This window comes from Bos mutus, chromosome 25, assembly GCF_027580195.1.
Source record: "Bos mutus isolate GX-2022 chromosome 25, NWIPB_WYAK_1.1, whole genome shotgun sequence".
NCBI lineage: Eukaryota > Metazoa > Chordata > Mammalia > Artiodactyla > Bovidae > Bos > Bos mutus.
The window spans coordinates 8,799,298-8,816,191 of NC_091641.1; the positions used below are offsets into that span (position 1 = coordinate 8,799,298).

The following is a 16,894-nucleotide window of genomic DNA, read 5'->3' on the forward strand; positions in this document are numbered from 1 at the left end:
TCACAGAATATGTGTTCAGTAAATGGTGGATAGATGGGTGGGTCGGTAGATGGATGGATAGATGTCTGGGGAGATGGATGGATGGATGGATGGGCAAATGGGCAGCTGGGGAAGTAGGTGGACAGCCAGGTGGATGAGTAGGCATATTGATGGATGAGAGAGTGGGTGATGGGTGGATGAATGGAGAGATACAAAGATGGGTGGTTACATGGATGGATAAATAAGATGGGCAAAATAGTGGATGGCAAGATAAATGGGTAGATGAAAAGAGAGATGGATAAGCAGGTGGGGACAATACAAGTGATTAGAATGATGGGTGAATGGATGGATGGTGGATGAGCAGATGAATGGGTGGGTAGAAGGCCAATACAAAATAGATAGTTGGTTAGACATTTAGATGAAAAGATAGATAGGCAGGCGGGTGGATAAATGGATGGATAATGCATGTGTGGGTGGCTGGAGAGCTGAGTGGTTGAGTGGGTAGATTGAGATTGAAAGATAGACAAATAGACAGACATTTGGGAAGGTCAGCAGATGGATGAATGGGTGGCTGGGTAGACAGATGGACAGATGGGTAAGTGGAGATATGAGTGGGTAAATGGATGGACAACCCTGTGTTGGCTCAATAGATAGAAGATGGACTGAAAGACAGAGGGATATATATACATATCCTGAGTGTCCACTCCATTCTCCCCTGAGCATTTGTGTTTCTCTTGGTCTCTCCAGGGGCCGTGTCCCCAGCCGCAGCTGCTAAAGCAGCAGCCAAAGCAGCCAAATTCGGTGAGTGCCGAGCGGATAGCTCCGCCCCGCCCTGTTCTGGCCTTTACTTGGACTCCAGGACCCTCATCTTCTACTCCCCATTGTGCAGCCCAGAGAAGAGGAGGGACTTGCCCAGGGCCACACAGCAAGTCACTGGCAGAGCTGGGACTTGGACCTGTTGGGCCTCAGGACGATGTGTCCCCCAGGTGTCTCCCACCATGAGGCCAAGGGACTGAGTAATAGTGGAGTCCCAGTATGTCATTCCCAGTGGAGACAGTGTCCCTGACCTCCCTGTCCTGGCCAGGACCCACTCAGAGGAGAGCCTCAGCCTGGCGGAGGATAAGACTGCACAGTCCGCCCATCACCAACAAAGAGACCCTTCCCCAACTGCTCAGAGAAGAGAGGGGCTGGGGACACACTAGGGGGTGTCAGTAGGGAGGGAATTGGTGGGGCTCAGGCATCTCATGGTTTCCTGTCCTTCATGGACCAGACTTGGGGGGAGGCTCGCATCCTGTCCCCCATCCAGCATCCCCCAGAGCCTGCCCCAGCCTCTCCCACTAGACCCTTTACCACTTGATTCTCTTCCCTCTGCAGGGGCCAGAGGCGGAGTGGGAGTTGGAGGCATTCCCACATTTGGGGTTGGCCCTGGGGGCTTTCCTGGCATCGGAGACGCAGGTATTCCAGGAGCTGGCCTTTCCCGTGAGCCTTAGCTCCATGAAGGCAGGTGGTGGGGGGTGGTGGGGACAGGGAAAGGGATGGAGGCTCATCTTCTGTCGGGCTATGGGAGGCTGGGGAGGGTAGACTGAGCTCTGGGAACTCAGGGAGGACGTGGGGGAGAGCGCAGGGTGGGCCTCCGGTGCCCTTGGGGCAGGTGCACTGTCAGCACAGCCCAGCTGAGATCCAGCAAGGTTTCTGAATCTCTTTCTTTCTCGATTCCTCGTAGCAGCAGCTCAGGCAGCTGCCGCCGCCAAGGCAGCCAAAATCGGTAAGTGCCCCAGCCCTGCGTTCCCTGCCCCCTCCGCCTCCCCTCCTCCCCCTACTCCTCCCCCCACGGCCAAGCCCTGCCCCCTCCCCTCCACAGCCAGGCTCTCCTGTGGGGGCCAAGGCTCAAAAATCAGAGCAACCTCATACTCTTGGCCTCTGGGGCCGAAAAGGCCTGGGTTAAGTCAGAAGCCCCTGGCCCCATTTTCCAAAGCCACAGTGAACATTTCTGGCCTTTGCAATTGCCCACTGTTGGGGTCATTGGTACCTGGCTCATCATCCCCCATCCCACACCAGTGAGTTAAAGGTGCCCAGATAATATCTGGCCACGATGCAACCCCCACCTCCACCCTCGGCTCCCCCAAGAAGAGGGTGCTTCAAGGGCAAAGCTGGATGCTCTTCCTCACTCCAGGTGCTGGGGGAGTAGGAGCCCTGGGAGGGCTGGTGCCAGGCGCCCCAGGAGCAATACCAGGCGTGCCAGGTGTTGGAGGGGTGCCAGGTGAGCTGTGTCCCAGCCCAGACGTGGGTTTGGTTTATCTCATTGAAGGGGCCCTGGAATTGATGTAGATCAAGGGTCCCATTTTACAGATGGCAAGACTGAGCCCAGAGACAGGGGTAGAGAAAAAGGGATTTCCCATACTTTGAAGGGAAGTGTCTCCATGGGATTCCAGATCGCTGAGTGAACCCAGAAAGTCTCCTCCCTGCCCTCAGGGATGCTCAGGATGTCAGCCTGAGAGCCAGCAGAACTCCGCTTGGCTGGGGTTTGGGGAGACCTCATTCATCCCTCGCCCCACGGGGCCTTTCTGCTTTCTGATCGGGTGGGAGGGCCTGTGTTAGTCTCTGTTTACCGGCACTCTTTCTCCAGAGGGAGGAAATGAGATTAACTTACAATCCTCCTTGTCGGTTTGTGGTTTTTTTTCCCCACCAGAAGATTTCTCTTCTGCATTTCTTCTTCTTTCTGGGCGGGGGGAGGGACATTCCTCTCTTGCGTTTCTCCCCAAGAAATGAGCCGTTTCCTCCAATAGCCACAGAGTCAGAGCTGCTTCTCAGGGAGACGGCATGCCCAGAGCGGCTGGCGGGCCATCACAGTGCGGGCCTGGGAGAGGGGGCAGTTCCCAAGATGTGGACTCCGCGAAGTCTTTCTACCATGGGGGATGGAAGAGAGAGGGGAGGGGTGCTGGGGACGGCTCCGGATCCTTAATCTTCGCCTTTCCAGGGGTCGGGATTCCAGCAGCTGCAGCCGCCAAAGCTGCCGCCAAAGCCGCCCAGTTTGGTAAGAGTTGTTGTTTTGTCCCTCAGTCGTGTCCAGCTCTTTGCAGACCCACGGCTGCGGCCCGCCAGGCTCCTCTGTCATGGGATTTTCCTAGGCAAGAATACCGGAGTGGGTTGCCATTTCCTTCTCCAGGGGGCCTTCCCGACCCAGGGATGGAACCCACATCTCCTGCATTGGCAGATGGATTCTTTACCACTGAGCCACCTGGGAAGCCCCCTGCCAATTCTGCCTCCGAGCCTGATCCCAGAGCACTGCTCTCTCATATCTCTGCTTTGGAGTCTGACAGCACCCCTCTCCAACGTGATCTCTCCAAGCTGTCACATTCTGGGCCTGGGCCTTCCTCAAAGGTCTCGGCCCATCCAAGCACTTTGAGGGATGGGAGCGAAGTTTCTGAGCAGGAAGACAAAGAGAGAAGAGATGCCAGAGAGCCCTCCAGCACCCACCCCTACCCTTCCCACAGCCCTTGCTGCCTTCCGGTCCAGCTGGGGCCTTGCCCCATTTCTGGAGCCAACGCTGGGCTTCTCTGAGCTCCTGCCCACCCTGAGCGACAGCAGGGCTCTCACTCCCTGACCAGGCTCTGCATCTCCTGCTTCAGCCGGGGGCCACCCTGGCAGCCCCAGGCTCCCACACCCTCCTGAATACGGCACAGCAAAACAGCTCACTTTAGAGCCCAGCTGCGTGCCAGAGAAATCTTAACCTCAGGTCTGTTTAATTGCTGAGTCGTGCCTGATTCTTTGTGACCCCATGGACTGTAGCCCACTAGGCTCCTCCGTCCATGGGATTTCCCAGGCAAGAGTACTGGAGTGGGTTGCCATTTCCTTCTCCAGGCGATCTTCCCAACCCAAGGATCGAACCCACGTCACCTACCTTGACAGGCAGCTTCTTTGCCACTGAGCCACCAGTGATTCCTAAACTCAGATACGGCAACTCATGTTTGTAAAACTACTATTTGCTGAGAGTTTCCCTGGTGGCTCAGACAGTAAAGAATCTGACTGCAATGTGCGTTCCATCTCTGGGCCAGGAGTCTCCCTCCTGTTTTCTTGTTGGGAAATTCCATGGCCAAAGGAGCCTGGTGGGCTACAGTCCATGGGGTCACAAAGAGTCAGGCATGACTGAGCTACTAACACTTTCAGCGTTTGCTGAGGTAATCCTTACACCAGCCTTATGAGATCGGTTCTGTTGCACCCATTTTGCAGATGTGGAAACTGAGTCTCCGGGAGCTTAAGTATCTTGCCCATACTCACGTAGCTAAATGGTGGCTGAGCTGAGCTTTGAAGCCAGGCCTGCCTGTCTTGCCAAACTCCCTTTACTACGCGTTGTTGCAGTTGTTTAGCTGCTGCATGAGTCTGCCTGTATCACCCTCAGAGTCTCAAAGGGGTCCCTGGAACTCCAAAAGTTGAGCTCCTGATCTTGCACAGACCTCTTATTAGGGATGAAGAAGCTGAGGCCCATCAAGAGAAAGTAACTTGCCCAAGGTCACACAGCAAGTCTGTGCCCAGCTGGAGCAAGGATCCAGGGTTCCTGACCCCCCAGCCCGCTGCTCTTTCCGTCAGCTTCTGTCCTCCTTGGTTAGGATTCGGTTAAGGACTGGCTCTGCTCGCTTTTGCAGGATTAGGCCCTGGAGTCGGCGTGGCTCCCGGTGTTGGTGTGGCTCCTGGCATCGGTGTGGCTCCCGGCGTCGGCGTGGTTCCCGGTGTCGGCGTGGCTCCCGGCATTGGCCTGGGCCCCGGTGGTGTCATAGGTAAGCCGTGTGAATAAGTGGGCCTGAGTGAGGGTGCTCTGAATCCTCCATGGGTGCCATCCTTAAACCTCATCCTCTCCCCGACAGGAGCAGGGGTCCCAGCTGCAGCCAAGTCTGCTGCTAAGGCCGCCGCCAAAGCCCAGTTCCGTGAGTGTCCTGCCTGCCTTCTCGGTCTGGTGTGACCCCAGCCTGAGCTGGGTCCCTGGACACGCAACCTCTCAGACCTGCCCTCCAGCTTCCTGAGGCCCCCCAGGCGGCAGACATGGGCATTAGAAACAGATTTAGCATAAGGGAGACCCGCGTTCGTGTCCTGAGCCCCACACCAGCCGAGTGACCTCTGATGTCCCTGTGTGGTACCGAGGGTACATGCCAGGGAGGCTTGTTAAGGGAATCAAATGAGTTCATTCAAGAGGGAGGGACAGGACGTGAGGATGAAAAGGGAAGCAGTGTCCAGCGTGTGCAGCCGGTCTGGGGAGGGGCTGGACTTGGCGGTCAGTGTGAGTTTTAGGAGAACTGGTGGCAGTGTAGAGGGCAGATGAAAGGGATAGGGGCCCCTGCAAGAGACTGGGCCCCTTCTCCTGGGCCCTGACTCAGCTTCCTGGGCAGGACACCCCCAAAAGGGCCTGTTTCCTGCCTGCCGCTGTCACCCTACCCTCCCATCTCCCGCAGGGGCTGCTGCTGGCCTTCCCGCTGGTGTTCCTGGCCTTGGAGTGGGCGTTGGAGTTCCTGGCCTTGGAGTAGGCGTTGGTGTTCCTGGCCTTGGAGTCGGGGCCGGAGTTCCTGGACTTGGGGCAGGTAAGGGGCCTTCTGGGGGCTGAAGAGCAATGCTCCCCGAGCCCAAAGGAGGCAGGGCTCTCTCCCCAGCACGTCCTCCAGCACTCTCGCACCGAGGCGTGTGATACATGCTCTGTTAGATCCTCCTGAGCAGTCCGAGACAACTGGGATAAGAGGTAGGGGAAAGGCCAGGTGAAGGGCTCCAAGCTGAAAGGAAGCCCACCGCCCAAGGAAGGAGGCTGGGGGTCCCTGGGGTCAGTGGAAGTGGTTGGGCCCACCTAGCTCCCCTTCAGCAGTGTGTGGGGGAAAGGGGGCCACGGGGAACTCTAGTTCTTCATCTTCTAGTTACATCAGCCTCAGACAGACCATGCTGGTCCTCGAGGAGCCAGCAGAGGATAGAATGGAAAGAGGAGGCACAGTTAATCCCTCAAGCACCCCCAGACCAGACTGGTAGAGACACAGTTAGATACCAGAGCTCTGTCCCTGGCCCGGTGAGCTCCTAGCTATGAAGCCACGGCTTCAGGGCTTTGAGAGAAACAAAGAAAGCTGAGGAAGTCAAGGAGGGCTCCCTGGAGGAAGCAGAACTCCCAGGCACAGAGCTCAGCTACTGACCTCCCCAACTCTTCCTTTTGCCCTTTTCCCCAGTACCTGGAACCCTGGCCGCAGCTAAAGCAGCCAAGTTCGGTAAGAGCCCCTCAACCCACCACCCACAGTGGTTGATACCCTTGCTGCCCCACCATCCCTGATAACACCTGCTCACCTGTCTCCTCTCCCCCTGGGCCAGGGCCCAGTGCCTACAGCCTACATCACAGGGCTGTGATGGTCAGCGTGGAAAAAGGCAGTTTCTAGGACACATTAATGACAGCTCAGCAGACTCCGGCTCCCACCCACTAAATGCCTAGCATGCCTACAGCCCCAGGACAACCCAAACCGCCCCTCACGTTTCCAGCCCCCCGGGGGGGCAGTTCCATGTTGGTGAGGACCATGGTCGTTAAGGCCCCTCAGACCATGACAGTTTCATGGGGCCCAAGGCCAGGGAGGGACCAGGGCTGATGTCCCAGCAAAGCCAGGACTCCTCATCTGGGCCCCTGCCTTGCTGTCAGCAGGACCGTGCCCGCCACGAGGACGTGGCAGGCCTGCCTGCCCCCACCCCCCGACACTTGGCACCTAGGCAGCCCCAGCCTGGCCAGACCCATGCTGTCTGTGTCCCCCTGCATTCCGGCCTCCTAGGATCTGGGCCGGGGCCTCTGCCAGGGAACTGCCAACCAGGTCTGGCCGGTCCACTTGGGGCCATTTTCCATCCGTGTTCCATCCGTGGCGGGCCTGGTAACCCACAGGCCTCTCTCCTGTTCCTTGCTGGCGGCCCTGCTGGTCTGAGCTCGACAGCCATTGCCAGGGAAACAGAGCAGCTAAGGGCTCTGGCTCCAAAGTCATTTCCTGCCCTTGAAGCCGTGAGCACATTGCTTAACTTCTGCTGTGCTTCAGTTTTCTCATCTGCGAAATGGGGCTAACGGTACCTACCTTCCTTGCTGCCTGAAACAATAAGCCGGCTAACGAGCATGAAGCACTGACCATGAGTGTGCCCCTAAAGCACTAGCTGTAACTCCTGGCAGCTCTGTACTGGACAGTGGTTCACACTCAGAGGGCCTTCACACAGAGAGCGTCCTCTCACTCTCCAAACACTTGTAGGTGAACAGGGAAAGGATTGTCATCCCCTTTAGGGTCAGAGAGGTGACAGCTCTGATGAGCAAAGAAACCAGAATTCAAACCCAGGGCTGTCAGGGCCTGAGACTAGTCCTCCACCCTTGGCAGCTCGTGGCCACAGCCACCACTGGGACCACCCGCGGCTCCCAGTGCCGGCCTGGGAGGAAGGAGAGGAGGTGGGCAGGTCAAGGATCAAGACGGGGTCTGCCTTTGTCCAGTGGGTCAGGGCAGAGCCGGGACTCAGACCCGTGTGTCTGGGAATGGACCTCTGTCCTCTGCTCCTTCCACTGGGTCACGTGGCCTTCACCACCTGTCTACTTGCCTAGTGACCTTGGGGTGGGGAAGCCTCGTCCTTCAGAAGTGGGGGAAGGACTGACTTTCCGCCCTCTCTCCACAGGACCAGGAGGGGTCGGGGCCCTTGGAGGGGTTGGAGATCTTGGTGGAGCCGGCATTCCAGGTGGTGTGGCAGGTGAGTTGAAACCCCATGAAGCCTTGAGCACATTGCTTAACCTCTGCTGTGCCTCAGTTTTCTCATCTGTGAAATGGGGCTAATGGTACCTACCTTAGTGGAAACCCCAGGATGGGCTGGGCATTGAGGGAGACTGACCTGTGGAGACTCCCTCCCTGAGCTCCCTCTGTGTCCCCAGGAGTCGGACCTGCTGCCGCGGCCGCCGCCGCCAAAGCTGCCGCCAAAGCCGCCCAATTTGGTGAGCACGGGTGTGAGGTGGGAGCTGCCCTGGGAGTTGGGGTGGAGGGTGTCTGACTACATGCCATGAAGCATATATTCCTGGCCTGCTCCCCAAGGCCTTCAGGGGCATTGTCTCTGGGGGTCCAGCCCACCTCCTGGCCCCACCAGCCCTCCAAGGCCCTTGGGGGCCCAGGCTCCACGTGGGACCTGGGATGATAGCCCCACCCCTCTGCGGACAGAGCCAGCTGCTCTCACTTTCAGGGTTTAATACACAGCTCTCTCCACAGGCCTGGGGGGAGTCGGTGGGCTCGGAGTCGGAGGCCTGGGAGTTGGTGGGCTTGGAGCTGTCCCGGGGGCTGTGGGCCTTGGAGGTAAAGTGTGTTCTGGAATCAGTGAACGAATGGCGTGGGATGTGTGTCTGTGTTTGCATACACGGGCACATACTGAAGTGACTTAGCAGCAGCAGCAGCAGCCTATATGAATGAGATAGAGACTGACTTTCTTTCCCATCTGGCCATACCTTGCTGAGGCGGTCCTCTTTGCCTGGACCCTGCCCACACTTTATCAGCAACTCAAGATTATACTGAGCCCTCCCCCCTTCTCTGGGCTCGTGCAGCATTTGGAGGGGCCCCAGTGGCTCAGCGGGTAAAGAATCTGCCTGCAATGCAGAAAACATGGGTTTGATCCCTGGGTCAAGACGATCCCCTGGAGGAGGAAATGGCAACCCACTCCAGTATTCTTGCCCGGAAAATCCCACGGACAGAGGAGCCTGGCGGGCTACAGTCCATGGGGTCACAAGGAGTCGGACACGACTGAGCGACTGAGCACAGGGCAGGCTTAGAGAGGGCTGCCCCTTGCAGTTGGATGTCCCAATCTCTCCCTCTCCTCTCTCTTTCAATCCGCCCAACCACCTCCAGTGGGAGTTCAGAGAAGGGAAGCAAAGCCTGGAGGAAAATCCCTTTCCCAAAGTCTCTGCCATCGTGATGGACCTTGTGTTAACGTCTCTGTCTCTCTCGGGTCATCGTTGTGTCTCTGACCCAGCCTGAAGTTTCTTACCCTGTGTGCTCCACAAGTCTGGTCACACAGTAGGAGCTTAATAAAGATTTCTGGAAAGATGGATGGATGGAGGCGGGGTGGAGGCATGGTGAAAGCATGAGTCAGTGGGCAGGGGCAGATCGATGGCAGTGGTCAGGAGGAGGACACGACTCTGGGAGGGAGGAGATATTCCTAAGCCCTCCTGCTCCCCATCTTTCCAGGTGTGTCTCCAGCTGCAGCTGCTAAAGCAGCCAAATTCGGTGAGTTACTCCCACAGCCCCCCCGAGCCCAGGCCTGCAAGCTGCCTATACCCCACCCTCACTGCCCTGTCCACGAACCAGCTCAGGCCTCAGTCCTGTTCACAATACCTGTGAAGGATCCTTCCTGGAAATCACGTCCCAGACCCTGAAGGGGATGCTCAGGGCCCCTTACGCTGTGCCTCATCCCGACCCCCATCTGCCCTCTTCTCAGGTGCCGCTGGCCTCGGAGGTGTCCTAGGAGCCGGCCAGCCGTTCCCAATTGGAGGTAGGGGCCACCTCTGCTGTGAGATCCGCAGCTGAGCCTGGCTGGCTAGCAGCGGGGACTCCAGGGCTGTATCAGCACAGGGAACCAAGAGAGAGGGCGGAGGGGACAGTCCGGGAAAGGCCGCAGGGTTGGGGGAACATGTGGGCCTCAGACACCAGGCTGATGAGACTTTGTTAAGAAAGCTGTTTTGCCAGTGGGGGAGGGGCAGTGGGAGGAGGGGATCTTAGGCGGAGAGGAGTAGGTGGCCAGGCCGTGGTGGGTCCCAGGGTCCCACCCCACCCCACCCCATGCCACCCCATGCCCCCACACCCCCACGCCAACCCCAAACCCCTCCTGCAGGAGTCGCAGCAAGGCCTGGCTTCGGACTCTCTCCTATTTTCCCAGGTACGGCCAGGAGCCCCAGCCCTCCTCTTCCCCTGCCCAGAAGGGCTGAGCCAGGCTACAGACTGGGGGGCCCCCTACATCTTTAGATAGTACAGATCTGGGCCTCCTCTTCTTCTCTTCCTCCCGTGCAACATCAGGGAGCATCGGATTTTACAAAACATCATGTTCAGATGAGACAAACTGAGGTTCAGAGAGGATCCAGGGTCACACAGTCACTGGCAGGGCCCCCCACACCCCAGCCCAGAACTGGGCCCCTCTCAGACGAGGCCCACGCTGCCGGGGAGGGCTTGGTGGGCTTCTTAGAGGCGCGCGCCCTCACCACCCCTCTGCTTGCCTTGCAGGTGGAGCTGGGGGCCTGGGAGTTGGTGGTGAGTCTACCAATCTCACAAGTCGGGGCCTCATTTCAAGCAGGGCCCTGAGCTCCTTCGCAGTGTGGGGCGGGGAGGGTCCATCCTACTGAGGGAACGGTTAGTGCAGCCACAGCCCTAGGCTGGCCTTCTGGTGTGGGGGCTTGATGGAGCCCATGGGAGAATCACAGAAGCTGAAAAGGCCAGCCTTGGGGTGTGGGGGCCCCAATTCCTAGAGCTCCCAGCCTGGCACTTGACTGGGCATCAGGAGTGAGACGGGGATCTGGGTCACCCCAGGTCTTAGGGTCTAACCAGAGAGGTTGACGAGGTCTCATAGAAGAGGAAAGATATTGTTGGGTAAGAACAGGGCCTATTCAAGCAGGTGGTCAAGGAGGCCGAGCCTGGAGCCCCTCGGCTGGGGGGTGAGGCTGTCCCTGGGAAATGTGGCCTGGGGTCTGACTGTGGTGGGAGGGGCTGCCACAGAGCTGGTCAGACCTCCAGAGGCTGCAAGGAACGAGGCTGGGCGGGAGGGTCAGGCTGGGGGCAGAGAGGCCTTCAGAACCTGCTGCTACAGGCGCATGGGTGCGGGCTAGTGGGGCGGGCTGGTAGAGGTGGGGAAGCCTGGCCACCTCCCCAACCCCCTGCCTTCCCTCCACAGGCAAACCTCCCAAGCCCTTCGGAGGGGCCCTGGGAGCCCTGGGATTCCCAGGTGAGTAGACTCTGCCCCTGGAAGAGGGCAGGGTGGGGGGACAGGCTGGAGCTGCTGTCTCCAAAACAGATCCTCAGAGCTGAGAGTGGGCCAGGGACCCTCCTGGCTCTCCCAGGCCAGGCCTGGCAAGCCCTCCCTGCCTGGTACCCACACCCCGACTCCTGCAGGGAGAAGCCGAGAGAAAGAAAAGGTGGGGGGGAGGAGGGACTGGGAGGGACAGAGGAGGAGAGAGAGGATGGAGGTGACAGGGAGCCCTGGTGTCAGGGAACTGGAGGGTAGACCCTGCAGGGGTCCTGGAGCCACGCCCTTGCTCCAAGGGGCAGACATGTGTCTGGCAGTGTCTGATCACCACCCTCAAGGCCTCTCCCAAGATGCCTGAAAGGGACTCAGAAAAGCCCCAGCTCCACCCTGGCAGTCGCTCAGGCTTTGGATCCCCTTCCACCCGCACCTGCTTCCCACCGCCCCCCCCCCTCACCCTGAGACGAGGCAGCCCAGGGAGGAACAGAGGCCAGAGCAGTCTGACCTCATTCAAGGCGCCCAGCTCTCAGTCAGGCACCAGCTGGTGCTTGCGGCCCATGACCCTACTTGCTTTCTTTCCCAACAAACACCCTGGATGAGCTCTGCAGAGATATGGTGTCTCTACCACTAGGCAGCTCGCTGCCACCAGGTGGCGGTAACGAGCCACACCTTGCTCCTGCAGGGGTAGGCGCTAGTCCAGGCCCCACGACCGACCCTGGTGGCTTGATGATTTGAAACAAGGTTAACCAGTCAGATCCTCCCCAGGAGAGGGCAAGAGCCCTGCTACCATCCACTTGCCCAGTGGGAGTTTGCACAGTGAAAGGGCACGGAGTTTGGCCTGGGGTGGTGGCCAGGCTTCCGCCTGGCTTCCTGGAGCCTCTGTTTCCCGTGGTGATAATGTGGATGTGAGAAGAGCTTGGAGTTGGGCAGAGTGGGCAAGGGCTTGAGCACCAGCGGCCAGGACTGATTGGGGGGCGTGCCTCCCCTGCACCCAGGTGGGGCCTGCCTGGGGAAATCCTGTGGCCGGAAGAGAAAGTGAGCTTCCCGGGACCCCTGACTCACGACCTCATCAACGTTGGTGCTACTGCTTGGTGGAGAATGTAAACCCTTTGTGACCCCACCCCCCTTTCCCATGCCCCCTCCTAAGTTCCCACCCCGGGTGGGAACAGGGCAGGCCGGGCGGCCTTGGAAATCCACAGGGCAAGGAGGCAAGAGAGTGGTGGCCAAGTGGGCCCCGGGAGGCCCCCCTCCTTCAGAGGCAAGGGGTGGGTGGGCTTGGCCCCCTGCCCCGACGCCCTTCCCGCCCAGGAACTCCCCCTTCACACACTCTCCATCTCTAGGGGAACTTGGTGCTACATGCTGGTGCTCTGACTCTTCCTGCGGGGAGGGAGGAGGGAAGGGCAGCCCCTTAGGGACCCCCCCTCCCTGGGGCTCCTCTGAAGATGGTGCAGACACTTCCTGGGCAGTCTCGCCTCCCACTGCCCACCAGGACCCACCTCTGGCTGCGGTCCAGTTGGTACCCAAGCATCGAAACCCTCATGCTGGATTGGGTCACACCATCTCTTGGCCTCCTTGGCCCCCCTTTCCCCGACCCATTGCTGTTCCCTATGTCCGAAGACTCCCCCCGCCCCCATATTGGGAACAGCCCTCTTGCTCTTGTGGAATTCATCCGCCCATCTGTCCATCCGTCCGTCCATCCTTGTCCTGGTTTGGCCGCCCGGCACCCCTAGCTGGCTGGGCACCCCCACCATCGACTTGGTTAACCTGTCATGGCAGCCTGGGCCCAGCCTCCACCCCATCGCACACACCCCTACGAAGGGGCCCCGAGCCTCTGGGTGTGAAGAGCTGTACCAGCTGGGGCCGCAGGAATCTCCGCCCAAACCTGGATCTCCCCCCACGCAGTACTGTATCCCCGTCCCCTCCTCGAGCCACTGTACTTCAGAGCATTTCTCCCCCGCCCCGCCCATCTCTATGTGTCTCGCTGTGATAGATCAATAAATATTTTATTTTTTGTCCTGGACATTTGGGGATTATTTTTGATTGTTGATGTTCTTTCATTTTACTTGTGTGGTTTATTGGAAAAAAACAAACAAACAAACAAAAAACCTTTCTTTTTTCTGATCTGGGGAGCTATATCCCCATTAGAAAATTCATTTTAATCACTTTGGTATAGCTCTGGATGAAACACACATTTAAAAAAAAAAAGAATTAACTGCTTCAGAAAAGACTAATAAATGAAAACATTTTAAAGGAAACCGTGTCTTGGCCTCCTTTGTAAGCTCTCATCTGCCTTCAGTTCCCGGTCCAGGTAGGGAACAGGGCTCGGGGAAACTCGGGGAAACTTGGGTCTTCCCAAATGGCACTTAGGTAAAGAATCTACCTGCCAATGCAGGAGGTGCAAGAGACGCACATTCGATCCCTGGGTCAGGGAAGATCCCCTGGAGAAGGGAATGGCAACCCACTCCAGTTTTCTTGCCTGGAGAATCCCATGGACGGAGAAGCCGAGTGGGCTACAGACCATGGGGTCGCAAAGAGTCAGACACGACTGAGCGACTAACACTTTCACTCTACCAAAATCATCTGCCATTGACTTCTGGTGAAAGGATCCTTCTTCAAGTTCAGCCTGTCCTTTAAAAATGATAATCCCTTTTAGGGGAAGCAGGGAAGCCAGTCTGACGCACTCATCCCTCCGAGGAGATGGGCTCACCCAGACACACGTTCCCCAGCCCTCACCCCTCAGACCCAAGTCCTTGGCCTCTGGATGCTGTGGCTGCAGCTGGATGAGCGGAGGAAACAAAAATGACCCTTCTGTCCAGACCAAACCTTGACCTTGGTGAACAGCCAAGAGAGAAGAAATGGTCCAACCGAAGAAAAACAGGAGCATGCTTCCCTCTCAACGCTCCCTCCCTGTCACACCTGGCATAAGGCACCACTTTGCTTCCTGACAAATTATAAAGAGGGACACCCTGCTGGCTCAACAGGAGACTGAGTACCACCCTTGACTGCACCCATTCCCCAGGGCCGTCCCCCTCCCCTCGGGCCACTCATCCATCTGATGCGCCCTCCCGGAGCCCACCCCTCCCTTCTAGAGCACTCTGGGTACCAGATTCCAAACTCCCCTCCCCAAACCACCAAGTCCACTTCCAGGGCCCGTATGGGCTAGTGTCCGTCCTCCCCAGAGACAACCCCAGGGCCAGTGGGCACCCGGGGAAGCCACAGGGGTGGCAAGGAGGAGCTGTGTTGGGAGTGCAGGTGGGGTCTGCCCGTGTAGACGCTAGTATCCGCACATCTGAGAACAAGGGCCCTCACGCTGCCAGGAGTCTGGCTGGAAAGACACGGGTGTGGGGCGATGCTCAGGGACCCAGTCCCAGAGGACAGCAGAGCGCAGGAAGCAATTTACCAGGCGGAGAATAGTGCAGAGAGTAGGGAGGATCAGGCCTCTCAGGGAGGAAGAGCAGCCCCGTGAAGGCCCGCAGTGCCTGGCCGGAGTGGCCAGAGCCCAGGAAAAACGGAGGATGGGTCAGAAGGGGGTAGGGGTGCGTTCGCAGAGACCGCAAGGGGCTGCGGTGACCATCAGTGAGGAGGGACAACTTGCCCAAGAGCAGTGGCAAACGAGATCGATTCATCACTTATTTGTTCATCGAAAAGATCCCTTGCTCATTACTCCACAAGCTCTCCAGACTCTGAAATTTGGCCGGCTCCAGCATTCAGCCCTGGGGGCCCCCTGCTGTGGTTTCTCATAATTTATGACTTTAAATACCATGTCCGCATTAGCAATTCCCAAACTGATACCTCCAGCACAGACCTCTCCCCTGAACTCTGGACCTGCACGTTCACAGCCAGTTCCTAACATCCCCACCTGAAAGTCTCATAACCCTGAGTGGCATGGGTTCCCCCCTCCCACCCCCACCATAACCTGCTCCCCTCTGCCCCTCGGCACCTTCCCCATCTCAGTTCCAGGGGTTCAGGCTGCAGCTTAGGAATCCTCCTCTCCTCCCATTTCACACACCAGATTCACCAGCAAACCCCAGGGCACCACCTTCAGAGGGTGACCAGGGTCCAACCAGCCCTCCCAACCTCCAGGGTCCAGGCCCTGGTCCACAGCAACTCTTGCCTAGACAACTGACACAGCTTCCAGACTGGGCTTCCCCATCCTGACCTGGCTCCTTTTCAGCCTTCGCTTCACACAGCAGCCAAAACAATCCTTTTAAAACAAAGTCAGCTCAGGTCATGCATCTGCTCAAAATCCTGCAGCGGCTGCCGTCTGCCCAAGCCAGAGGCCCGTCCATGGCCGAGGAGCCTCTTAACTGAGTTAGACCAGCTGTTCTGATCTTGCATCCTGCTACCTGGCCCCCTACCAGCCACCCAACTACCCTGCCCTCTCCCCATTCCTTGCGGGCAGAGGCCACCCCATCTCCGGCCAGCACCTCTGCTGTCTCCCTTGCCCAGAACGTCCTTCCCTCTGCTATCGACGTGCTTGGCACCCTCACCTCCTTCAGGTCTTGACTCAAATGTCACCTTCTCAGAAGGTGCTCCCCTGACCCTGTTTCTGAAATTGCAAACTCTAGGGAATTCCCTGGTGGTCCAGGGGCTTCCCTGGTAACTCAGCTGGTAAAGAATCCCCCTGCTGTGCGGGAGACCCCAGTACAATTCCTGAGTCAGGAAGATCTGCTGGAGAAGGGATAGTATTCTTGGGCTTCCCTGGTGGCTCAGCTGGTAAAGAATCCGCCTGTAATGTGGGAGACCCGGGTTTGCCCTGGGTTGGGAAGATCCCCTGGAGAAGGGAGTGGCTACCCACTCCAGTGTTCTGGCCTGGAGAATTCTATGACTTGTACAGGCCATGGGGTTGCAAAGAGTCAGAGATGGCTGAGCGGCTTTCACTTTCTTTTCCAGTGGTTGGGGCTTCCCAGGTGGCGCTAGTGGTAAAGAACCCACCTGGCCAAAGCAGGAGACATGAGTCCGCATGACTGAAGCAACTGAAGTGGTTAGGATTCCTGACTTTCACTGCTGAGGGCAAAGGTTCAGTCCCTGATTGGGGATGGCGAGCTATACCTTCCTCCAACACTAGGCCCTGCCTTCTCTTTCTCCAAGCACCCGTGACCAACACCCACTGTCATGTCGCGACGTAACACAGCACACTTTGTTGTTGTCGTTTAGTCATTAAGTCGTGTCCGACTCTGCGATCCCATGGACTGTAGCCCGCCAGGCTCCTTTGTCCATGGGATTTCCCAGGCAAGAATCCTGGAGTGGGTTGCCATTGCCTTCTGCAGGGGATCTTCCTGATCCAGGGACGGAATCCGCGTCTCCTGCACTGGCAGGCCGATGCTTTACCGCGGGGTCATCAGGAAAGCCCAGAGTGCACTTTGCTTCTTTGTTTACTGTCTATCCACACCATAATGCAATTCCCTGAGGATAAACTTTGTTGTAAGAATAAGAGAGATTAAACTCCCTGCTGTCACTAGTTATACACGCTGGGAGAGAGATGGTGATTTAGTCGCTAAGTCGTAGCCGACTCTTGCGACCCCCGTGGACTGTAGCCTGCCAGGCTCCTCTGTTCATGGGATTCTCCAGGCAAGACTCCTGTGCCAGGCTGATAACAGTCTCAAGGAGACCTGGGTCCTAATCCCCGAAACCCTGTAAATACCACCGCTTGCTAGTAGTCTGTTCAGGCTGCCATAGCAAAGTGGCACAGGCTGGTTGGCAGAAATTTATTTTCTCACAGTTCTGGAGGCTGGAAGTCCAAGATCAAGGTGTCCACAGGGCCAGTTTCTCCTAAGGCCTCTCTCCTCGGAGTGCAGGTGGCCGCCTTCTACCTGGGTCCCTGCATGGTCTTCCCTCTGTGCATATATGTCTCCTAACCTCCTCTTCTTATAAGGACACAAGTCGTAGTGGATTTGAGCCCATTCTGACAAATTTTTATTTATTATTCTGACACCATTTTTATTTTAGTTCTTGT

At 57.6% G+C, this 16,894-nt stretch overlaps 1 protein-coding gene across 6 annotated transcripts in view; it reads left to right on the top strand.

Moving 5' to 3' along the window:
• Positions 1-12,958, top strand: part of ELN (elastin) — a 32,931-nt gene extending 19,973 nt beyond the window's left edge. For 4 of the 6 annotated variants that reach the window (XM_070362905.1, XM_070362910.1, XM_070362908.1 and 1 more), the window contains 18 exons: positions 727-780; positions 1,354-1,434; positions 1,703-1,744; positions 2,153-2,239; positions 2,957-3,013; positions 4,623-4,754; positions 4,842-4,901; positions 5,424-5,549; positions 6,174-6,212; positions 7,630-7,701; positions 7,880-7,939; positions 8,208-8,291; positions 9,177-9,215; positions 9,427-9,480; positions 9,820-9,864; positions 10,206-10,232; positions 10,870-10,920; positions 11,934-12,958. In XM_070362905.1, the coding sequence (XP_070219006.1) occupies positions 727-780; positions 1,354-1,434; positions 1,703-1,744; positions 2,153-2,239; positions 2,957-3,013; positions 4,623-4,754; positions 4,842-4,901; positions 5,424-5,549; positions 6,174-6,212; positions 7,630-7,701; positions 7,880-7,939; positions 8,208-8,291; positions 9,177-9,215; positions 9,427-9,480; positions 9,820-9,864; positions 10,206-10,232; positions 10,870-10,920; positions 11,934-11,977 (1,154 nt within the window). In that variant the 3' untranslated portion in view covers positions 11,978-12,958. The remainder of the gene's footprint in view (positions 1-726; positions 781-1,353; positions 1,435-1,702; positions 1,745-2,152; positions 2,240-2,956; positions 3,014-4,622; positions 4,755-4,841; positions 4,902-5,423; positions 5,550-6,173; positions 6,213-7,629; positions 7,702-7,879; positions 7,940-8,207; positions 8,292-9,176; positions 9,216-9,426; positions 9,481-9,819; positions 9,865-10,205; positions 10,233-10,869; positions 10,921-11,933) is intronic. The other 2 variants (XM_070362906.1, XM_070362909.1) reach the window with 2 other exon arrangements.
• The last annotated feature ends 3,936 nt before the right edge of the window (positions 12,959-16,894 follow it).